Source organism: Salvia hispanica, chromosome 4 (assembly GCF_029641045.1).
Source record: "Salvia hispanica isolate PSC_SH4W2 chromosome 4, Shi_PSC_v1, whole genome shotgun sequence".
NCBI classification, from domain to species: Eukaryota; Viridiplantae; Streptophyta; class Magnoliopsida; order Lamiales; family Lamiaceae; genus Salvia; species Salvia hispanica.
Genome location: NC_142695.1, coordinates 3,704,304 through 3,715,433, shown reverse-complemented (window position 1 = coordinate 3,715,433; position 11,130 = coordinate 3,704,304). Strand labels below are relative to the sequence as shown.

At 34.8% G+C, this 11,130-nt stretch overlaps 2 protein-coding genes across 2 annotated transcripts; both read left to right on the top strand.

The window, feature by feature from the left end:
- The first annotated feature begins 1,578 nt into the window (after positions 1–1,578).
- On the top strand, positions 1,579–4,575 carry LOC125193582 (transcription factor bHLH35-like). The gene is made up of 5 exons (XM_048091408.2): positions 1,579–1,719; positions 2,042–2,207; positions 2,290–2,571; positions 2,649–2,819; positions 4,335–4,575. Exons 1-5 carry the CDS (start codon positions 1,658–1,660, stop codon positions 4,422–4,424), a joined length of 771 nt encoding a protein of 256 aa, XP_047947365.2. The 5' UTR covers positions 1,579–1,657; the 3' UTR covers positions 4,425–4,575.
- A 1,715-nt stretch (positions 4,576–6,290) lies between these two features.
- Positions 6,291–7,452, top strand: LOC148927089 (uncharacterized). Its single transcript, XM_089056327.1, has one exon. The coding sequence runs from the start codon at positions 6,291–6,293 to the stop codon at positions 7,308–7,310; it is 1,020 nt and encodes a 339-aa protein (XP_088912453.1). The 3' UTR covers positions 7,311–7,452.
- The last annotated feature ends 3,678 nt before the right edge of the window (positions 7,453–11,130 follow it).

The following is an 11,130-nucleotide window of genomic DNA, read 5'->3' as shown; positions in this document are numbered from 1 at the left end:
ACGTCATTTTAGTTACGGTTCAACAATAATGTGTCTTAAAACATATTGACCTAGTCAATTATTTTGTTTTCCCCATAATAAATTCTCTTTCTCAATAAAATCAAAGAAAACAAATAGTACTAAGAAAAAGCAGGTTTAAGGACAAACTATTTTCAACTTTGTGTTCCCCCGAACATAAATAAAATATTTTCAATTAATATATTATTAATTGTTGATGAAGATATGAGAGACCATATCAAGGAAACCACATCGAAATCCTAAATAAACTTGTACAGTATAAATCAAATGTAAACAAATTAAATACACTTTCCAGTTTAAAGTAATTGAGGTAACTCAGAGTCTTTTTAAAAGACGACAGTATAACTAATTAATCAATTAATTAAAGCGACTTCTCTTATAAAAGCTTTTAAAGTGGACTGCTTTATTAAATCCACTACTAATTGGAAACTTCCCAGTTTAAGAAATGTTATGAACTGGAGTATTTACATTTTCGTTAATGCTGATGTAGATACACTATCTTTATTGTAGTAGTACTGAAATATTCATGTTATTTTCGAGTTAACGTTAAACTTTAATAAATACTTATAGTACAAATAAATTTGTAATATTGGTCATACAAATATACGTAGTCCCCTTCTATTGAAGCAATTTTTTTGTCAGCGTTGTAGTAGTTAAGTTGAGCTATTGTAAATACGTGAATTTGTAGAATATTTTTGATTTACTATTATTTTTATTTTCTGTTTTTAACAACTTATTATACGGTCGTATACCACTGTTCAAATCCAAACACAAACCGATAAGCTTCATTTTTTTCTCTATTCTACATCGCACTTAACCTATGAAGTTCAATTTTAAAAAGCTAGATTGGACTCACTTTACACATAAATATCTACGAGTTTAAAGTATGATTACACTTCGAATATAAAGCGCACATCCAAAACTAAAACTCTCAAATTCGAACCATTATCAAAGTCGAAGTGTGTCAGAGCAGAATTAGCATGTTAGAATTGATTACTTAAAGACCAATATCAACCAACGGAGCGCGGAGCTGTGGTGACCTTGAGGTCACGAGTTCAAATCCCACCACCCGCTGGGAGACTTTCGGCCTTAATCCGCAAATCCGGTCGAGCAGGATTAGTCGGATTCCGCCGAAGGTGGGTTCGGTATACCTGTGGTCAAACCAAAAAAAAAAGAAGACCAATATCAAACCCAAAAAAAAGTAACAAGAGAACGAGAAACACTTCCATATAAAATTTGCCTTTTATATCTAGCTCGATTAAATGTTTCAATACTAAGCACCATATAAAAACTCGTTTTGTAAATATTGATAAAATAAAATAAAATAAAATTGTGAAGTGTATATAAATAAATCGGAAAGCACATTTATTTGGAGAAATGGTGACACAACGCGGCTTCTTGATGGATCTTTAAATTTGTACCTTTTGTCATTTCAAGGAGGCCCACTGGGCCACTCCTTTTATAATGGGTCATATTTTCATATTCTCTCTCTCTAACTTAACCACCATTTCTCTGTCTTATTATTCCCCCCACCTTCTATAAATACTCAGATTCCCAAACCCCAACCCAAGCTAATTCCACTCATCATTTTACACTGCTCTCTCTCTAGGCCATAAACGCACACAAAATTCACCACATCATGGACAGCATGAATGACGACGACATCAAGAGCTTCTGGCCGAACAATGAAGAACTAGGCAGGTATGTTGATTGTTGATGTTGTTGCTCTCTGCGAAAATTCATGATACTTATATGAATATACGCATATGTATATGTGAGTCAGTGAGTGTGTTGCTTGAAATCGTCTCAGAAATTAAATCGGAACCTGAAACTGTCATGATCTTCGATTTCCTCAATTTCGCGAGAGAATTGAAGTTGAATCGATAAAATTAAGTAGGATCGAGCATCGACAATTACAGCATTTGTTATTTTCTGGTGATCGGAATCAAACTAGTATGATTTCGTGATTTTTTTCAACTTTTTTTTTATGAATCACTGAATTTCCATGCACAATTGAGTGCAGTTACTTCGCAGATATGTCTGTTTGCGGTTACTACGACTCGAGCTCACCGGAGGGAGGGGTGGACCAGTCTGCGGCCTCCAAAAACATCGTCTCCGAGAGGAATCGGCGGAAGAAGCTCAACGAGAGGCTCTACGCTCTGAGAGCAGTGGTCCCCAACATCAGCAAGGTAGAACACGCATTTCGCGTGGTGTGACGTGGAATATTTAATTAATTTAATTTCTCGAATTAATGAATCCTCTCATGTGTAGATGGATAAGGCGTCGATCATCAAGGACGCGATCGAGTACATCGAGTCGCTGAACAACGAGGAGAGGCGGATCCAAGCGGAGATCCTGGAGCTGGAATCGGGCGGGGCTCCGGCTTTCTACTTGGATCATCAAGCTGAATCCACTGCGTATTCGGCTTCGCAGCCGATTAAGAGGAGTAGAACGATGGAGAATTACTACGATTCGTGTGTGTCGTCGACTTCTGCGCCGTCGTCGACCTCCTATCAATTGCCGCCGTCGTCGTCTCCGATTGATCTCCTCGAGGTCTGTCTCCAGATCTCTGTCCCTCTCTCTCGATCTAGAATAGCATTGTTACTTAAAATGATGGATTTGTGATGCAGTTGAGGGTTTCAAACATGGGGGAGAAGACGATAGTGGTGAGCTTGACCTGCAGTAAAGGACCTGACACAATGGTGAAGCTGTGTGACATCTTTGAATCGTTGAATCTCAGAATCATCACCGCTAATATCACTGCTTTCTCAGGGAGGCTTCTCAAGACTGTTTTCGTCGAGGTATCTCTCTCTTCTCTCTCTCTCACTCTCATATTGTTGATAAATAATAACATGGTTGGTCAGGTGGAGTTTGTTGTATATACAATTAGGAACTGATGAAATATCAACATTTTAATGATCTTCACAAATTAATTGTAGATTTTTGAAAGATATGAAAGCTCAATTTTGTTTTGTTTATACATTCATGGCCGCCAAAAACGTTTTCAATAATTGTACATACATATTCATTCATTTCACTCACTAACAAGATTTTGAAAAGGACTTGACTTGAAGGTAGGAAATTGCATAATAGGAAAAAGAAGTATGTTGCTAAAAATATATGGCTATTAAGGGTAGGTAGGGATGCTGGTCCGGTTCCAGGAGAATCTTACCATAATCGGCTTGATAAGTAAATTCAGAATTGACAATTAATGATTTTGGTCACTAGTTTTTTTTTTTACGATTTTAACCTTTTTTCTTGGAGTTTCAGTGATATTTTTTAATTCCCTCGTATAAAAGAGAATGGATTAAAATCAATGATTTATCACTGGTTACGGTTTCAAAATATTTGGAACAAGCCGGTAAAACTGATATACCGGTTAAGGCTCCAAATCGAACCGAGTGGGCTCCTTTAGGGTCAGGGGTCGATTAGTCATTTTGTGTTTCAACGTTCAAAACTGAATAAGACAGCATTTGTTTGTAATTTATGTAGACGAATGAAAGTTCGAAGAGTGAAATTGGTAGATGTTGACATGGTTCTGACTTCCCAATCCAATTTTCATCTTACTATTTCTTTTTTCTTTTTTATGCTCATATAATTTTTTTTATCAAATTATCCTATCCTCCTAAATATTTTTATCTGTGCCCTAATTTTAAATTTCAGTTTTTATTTACTTAATATAAAAATAAAATTTACTTAAAACGATTGAAAAACAGCTTAGACGATTTGAATTTTGATCATTGATAAACATGTGGCGATTATCTCATTTCAACTTGCAGATATTAATATATATGAATATTTTATTGGATCCAATAACGTTTGTGGCAAGTGGGGCCCATATATTGGTTCTCTATCCTTTTTAAAGTTTTACTTTTTCTTTAAAAAAATCAATGGACCAAATATGTTTGTGCTTTCTCCTTCAAAAAAGAGAGCTAATGAGTAGAATACAAACATTATTTAATTTGGGAATCCGTATTTCTTGCTATCATTATCAGATTTCATTATATATGAGACACCATATTACTATAACTAAGCTACGGATATGATTTTAAATTAATAATTTCTTGATAAGATATTTAGTAGATACTTGAGGTCACTCTTCACCATCCATGAATCATATACAATTATCTTTTCTATAGCAATTTGCATAAACTATTGTATGAGTAGAAGATATATCCATCAAAGTACAGATTCGTATACTGGTCCACTCAGATTTGAGTTCATCATTTCCAAATTATTAACCACTACTATGTTGGAACAATTTTAAAATACTCCATTTTTAAAAATATTTTCTTGAATATATTTTGTATTTTCAGGGTGATGATGAGGACAAAGATGTTCTGAATTTCAAGATAAGAGCTGCTATAGCAGCTCTCAATGATCCATACAGTCCAGTTAGCATATGATTAAACAATCACTTGTCTTCAATTAAAAAAAAGGGTCTATTTATTTATTTCTCTTTAAGCAATATATTTACATGTAAAATTTATATGTTTGTATTTGAGTGTGGTTGCACTTCAATCCACATCATTACTATTATCTTAATTTCGGGTTTTAGTTTTGTCTTTCAATGTACTGAATATGTGAATAAGCAAGTTGGTTGATTTTAAAATTCTAATTGACTTGTTCCAGATGATATATATACACCTGGCATCCTGGTCCATTAAATTTAATATCATATCATCATCGTATCTCTTTGCAGCTTGTTTCTATGCACACGATTGCCATTATTGCCTACTAACTAGGACTTTGGAGTATTATTTCTAATTTACCATAATTAAATATAGCCAATTAGCCACCATTTAAATAGTTTGACAACTACGTGACCATTTAAAACGTGTTTTTCCCTTAGCTACATATACGTCAACGTTGAAACTTGAAACTAACAATTCTAAGAAGAAGGGTGTTTGCACGTTGGGTAAATTGTCTGGTGAATTCGTCACCTTTTATGTATAAGCTTACAATTTTTGAGATAGACATGATAATTTGACATAAGTTCATACAAATTTAAGGATTTGGGTTCCTTATCGTCTTATCGAGTTGATTAGTTAAGAGTCGATAATTGCGGATTGGATGAAGATAATCCATTAAAAAATAATATTATTATTTAAAAAATTATGTTCTACTAGTACTTTAATTCCTTGTAAACCGGGTTTAAATCGTGTTGATTTTTATAGTGTAATATTAGGTTTCGTTCATTACCATGTCGTATCAACTTATATTATATCGTGTCATTAACGGGTGCAGGTCGTGTTCGGGTTTGGAGGCAGCAGGTCGGGTTTGTGTTCAGGTTAACAGTTTCCTTAACAAGTTAAGTTCAGATTAGGCCTTATTGGGTTGGGTCGTTATCATGTTGACCCGATAACGACCCAACCCACATAATTTGCCACCCCTAATAATAAGGTCGCATGGTAGGGTCGAACATAGTGACAAAAATATTGGAGCTGATAGGGTCGAACATAATGAAAAAAATCGTTGTTTGGAAGACAAAGATGGTACGATAGACGCCGTTGTTGGTAATAAATGGTAGACGAAGAATAGAAATGAACCCAACCTCAAATTAAACCATAGTTACTACACCGTTAGATCGACAACCCCTCTAAAAATTGAATTTAATGAAATTTTCCAACCCTCGTAATCCATCAATATTATATCAGTTGACCCTCATCCTCTATATAAATTTGTCATTACATGATTGTCCCGTTGTCCGTACGTGTACAACAAAATAAGTCTTAATATAATACTACAATTGATTACATTTGACGTATCTTGCTAAGAAAATTTTAAGATTATATATACATAAAGTTTATCCACATAATTAATAAAGCTTTCAAATTAACAAGTGCGATCAGTGACTGAGTCAGACGTCTCATTGCTTAGACTATGTTTATCGGTGGGGTGGGTCGACCGCCACCTCACCCCACCTTTAAAAAAAAAATAAAAAATCAATAATATTGTCTCAATCTCAAGTAGACCACGGTCTCTCTCCACCCAAACACCAACCAGGCGGTCTCCATTCCATCATCCAATGAGATTGTGCCAAATGGCACAATCTCATTGGTTGATATATATATACTTTTAAATTAATATATCTTTAATATAAAATATTATAAAATTATAAAAATTATATCAAAATTCATAATTTTTCTTCCTCTATAAATAGAGACCACATTTGCTATAGTTTGCACACAAAAAAAAATATCTCTTTCCTCCTCCTATAATCTTCTTGTTTGATAAAATTTCATATTTTTAAGCTTACTTTGTTGCTAACTATGGATGATGATGAGAATAATATATTCTCCGATTCCCCAAATTTCTATCCTTCCCAAAACTACAACCCTTCCCAAAATTTTAATCCTTCTCAAGATTATTTCCCTAGTTTTGATGATTTTCCAAATTCTGATCAATTCCAAAATTCATTTCAAAACCAACATTCAAGCCAAGTCATATCACCAACCAACTTGAGTGCTTCAAACACTCCACATGATTGGAGTGAGCAAGAAGACATGTCATTAATGTCTGCTTATTGTTTCGTGAGCAGGGATGCAATTGTTGGCACCAACCAAACTAATGCCCATCTATGGCAAAAGGTTCTTGATCAATATGAGGAAGCAAGAAAAGAAAATCCAGGAATGGGCCAACAAAGAAGTTTAGAGTCATTGAGACAACGCTACAAACGACTCAACACAAATGTCACAAAGTGGATTGCTGCATACAAAAAAGCACATGATCGAGCTACAAGTGGCCAATCTAAAGAGGACATTGAGAAAGCCGCTCAACAACTGTATGGTAAGAGAAAATTTACTCACCATAAGGTGTTTGAGGAGGTGATGAGATACAATCCTAAGTGGGAATTGAAATTGAATAGTACTGGTTCAACGCGTTTCCAGCCAGATGAAGATAGTCTTGAAGAAAGTCGTGGGAGCTCAAAAAGGTCGAGGACTAGTGAGGAAGGAGGACCTCAAATTGACTCCATTCCTGAGAGTCGTTCTTCAACATTGCAGCGTCCTACCGGAAGAGATCAAGCTAAGAGTAAGGCTAAAAGAAGAGGCAAAGAAGTTGCAACGTCTTCATATACAATCCCTAATGATTTCACTGCAGCACTGCGTGAAATGAGAGTTACACGTGAAAGGGAATGTGATATTCAAGAACGGAAGATCAAAGCAGCTAGTGATATTCAGGAACGGAACATCAAGGCAGCTATCCTTACTCCGCTGATGGCTAGGAGGGACTTAACTCCAGAAGAAGAAACGTTGAAACGCAATCTAATAGCAGAATTATTTGGGAATTGATCGTAGTTTATCTGTTTTCAATGTATGTTTCTTATTATGCAAATTTCAACTTCTGTTGCTTAGTGTGTAATCTTCAATTTCTGTTGCTTAGTATGTAATCTTTAATTTATGTTGCTTATGTAATTTCCAGTTTATGTGATAAGCCCTTCAATCAAAGTATGACTACATGACATTACAAGTGGGGGTGGAATCCAATGACATCCCATGTGATCACGAAAATCAAAGTGTGACTATATGACAAGTCATTTTCTATCAAGTGGGGGTGGAATCCAATGACAACCCATGTGATCACGAAAATCAAAGTATGGCTACATGACAAGGCATTTTCTATCACAAATGGTGGTGGAATCTAATGACATCCCATGTGATCACGAAAATCAAAGTATGGCTACATGACAAGGCATTTTCTATCACAAGTGGTGGTGGAATCCAATGATAACCCATGTGATCACGAAAATCAAAGTATGGCTACATGACAAGGCATTTTCTATCACAAATGGTGGTGGAATCTAATGACATCCCATGTGATCACGAAAATCAAAGTATGGCTACATGACAAGGCATTTTCTATCACAAGTGGTGGTGGAATCCAATGATAACCCATGTGATCACGAAAATCAAAGTGTGACTATATGACAAGTCATTTTCTATCAAGTGGGGGTGGAATCCAATGACAACCCATGTGATCACGAAAATCAAAGTATGATTACATGACAAGTCATTTTCTATCACAAGTGGTGGTGGAATCCAAGGACAACCCATGTGATCACAAATGATAGTAGTGGAATCCTATGCTCAACAAATTACTTCTATATATTTACTTATATGCTTCAAGAAAATTATACACAAATCCTCTCACGATTATTGAGCCAACTCTCCCTAAAAAATGTCATCAAGTTCTAATTTTGAAGCTTTCAATCTTCTTGAAGACAATGAATGGGAAGAAAAAATTGTTGAACAAAATCAGCAACTCGATCAACTAATCGAGGATATAGCTATTTGGCCAACAACCTTGCCTTCACAACCTACAACCCAGACGGCTAGAGCTAAAAGGAGATACATTGAAAGGAAACGCGAAGAGGGTCATGATATTATTTTCGAGCAGTACTTTGCTGAAGATCCAATCTATCCTCCAGATATTTTTCGAACAAGGTATCGCATGCGAAAACCTTTGTTCGAAAAAATAATGAACAAGCTCATCGACACCGACAACTTTTTTGTGCAGAAGCGTGATGCTACCGGTCGACTTGGTATGTCTGCAATTCAGAAATGTACAGCAGCGATGAGGATGTTGGCCTACGGGGCGGCGGCCGACTTGCACGACGAATATTTGAGAATGAGCGCACAACTCATTCGCAAATCTCTCATCAAGTTCGTTGAAGGTGTAATCTCTAACTTCGGCGATGAGTACTTGCGAAAGCCCACCGAAGAAGACTTGGCAAGACTTCTGCATATTGGAGAACAACGTGGGTTTCCAGGCATGTTGGGTAGTATTGACTGCATGCATTGGGAATGGAAGAATTGTCCCACTGCATGGGCTGGACAATATGCCGGAAGAAGCGGGAATCCGACAATCATCTTGGAAGCAGTAGCATCTCAAGATTTGTGGATATGGCATGCTTTTTTTGGAACTCCAGGTTCGAGAAATGATATTAATGTGCTTGATCAATCTCCTGTTTTTGATGATATTTTGGAAGGTCGAGCACCGAAGGTCAATTACATAGTAAATGGCCAGGAAAAAAATATGGGATATTATCTCACTGATGGCATATATCCTCAATGGGCGGCGTTTGTCAAATCTATACCAGGTCCACAAACGATGAGGCACAAGTTGTTTGCTCGACATCAAGAGTCTGCGCGAAAAGATGTTGAACGAGCTTTTGGTGTTTTGCAAGCTCGTTTTGCTTTTATCAAATGTCCATGTCTTATTTGGGATCGTGATATTATGGGGAAGATAATGATTGCTTGCATAATCTTGCACAATATGATAGTGGAAGACGAAAGAAGCACATATTCGAACTATTGTGATCCAGCAGAATTTATTCAAGATCGACTTGGACAAAGTAGTCATGAGAATGGAGATGGAGATGCGAATAATGATTTCATATATTCTACGAATAGAATTGCGAGTCTAGCTTCTTACATGAAAAACAAAGCCCAACTTCAAAACAGAGAAGCTCACAAAGCTCTGCGAGACGATTTGGTTGAGCATATATGGGCAAAATTCGGCAATTGCAATTGAATGTCTAGTTTTCATCTTATGTATGAGCACCAATTATGTATTTTAAATTTTATATTTCAATTATTGTAATGTATATTTTTTTTTGTTTGTTTTTATAATTTTTAGTTTGTCATTTATTACGTTTTTCTATAAATTTACAATAATAAGTATTTCATGTATTAATAATATTATTAAAAAATAATATAAAAATAAATATATAATAGTGTGGTTGGGTGGTTGGGGTGGTCATTGATAAACCATGAAAATGTGGGTGGTTGGGTTGGATAAATATTGATGATGTGGAAGATGATGTGGAGGAGATAGAAATAAATTAAATATTGAAAAAGTGGCTGGTTGGGTTGGGTTGGGTGGTTGCTGATAAACATAGTCTTAAACACCAAATATTCATAGTTTTTCAATAAAGTTTCTTTGCAAATCAAACCAAAGGTTAAACTCTATTTTATTCAAAAATAGAAAACGAATTATCCACATAACCTACTTGATCTTAACTATCTACATCTCCAACCATTTACACTAAATCCAAACTCATTTTAATGTAAATGCCATATCAAATATGATTTTACTCCAACCATTTACACTAAACTCAAACTTAAAAGAATATTCTCTCTATTGTGTTTTTTTTACTCACAAAATTTGAAAATTTTTTGGGTTTGAGTTCAGTGTAAACCTAAATATAAGTATTTTTTTCACAAAAATCAGAAATGAGATTGGTTTTTGGATACTATTGGAACTAAATATCTATCCCATTTTAAGTTTTAGTATAGCTTTGGAGATGGTCTTATAACGCATGAAGAAAACAAAAATTTAGCACATGCAAAACCATAAACTTTGGCCATTTCAAGAAGATGTTTTATAGAGAGAAAAGCTCAAACACTAGTGGTCTAATTCCATGGAGCCCATAACTGTACAATAGCCCATGTAGTAGAGACTAGAGTACTTATTAAAAAAGTCTCTTACAATCAATTTAATTAAATTCCTAGTAGGTGTGAAGATTTTATCAAAATGAAAGCCTAACCAAAACTTTATAAGTCTTACCGTAAAAATTCAAAATTTTAAGTTTTCCTAGTATATATAACAATATCCAATAAAGGAAGTAGTTTAAGTGAAAACTTTTTCAAAATGACAATTATAAATTATATTACTTTTTGATACATCATAGCAATTGGCATTATAAAACATGAAGGAGTCACAAACAAATAGTATGAAGTTAGAAATTGATATCAAGATATTGGTGAACTGATATAGTTTTGTGTTTTGATTTTAAAAAAAATTCTACCATTATCTATCCCTATCCAATAAATGTAATACTTGTTACTTATACTAGTAAATGTTTTGTGTAGTCCATATTACTCGCTCAGTACTATTCAAAATGTTCACATTATTCAATGATAAGAAATTTTAAGATGAATTTTTAGATGAAGTAATATTTTTGAGTTATTTTTTTTTTTCTTTAAAAGATCTAAATATCCATAGGAAAACAAAATATCAACATTCTGCCACGTGTTAAAAAGATTTACTAGAAACTGAAAAATGAGTCCAACATAGATATCTGAGCAGCAGAGTGTGGAAGACGATCTT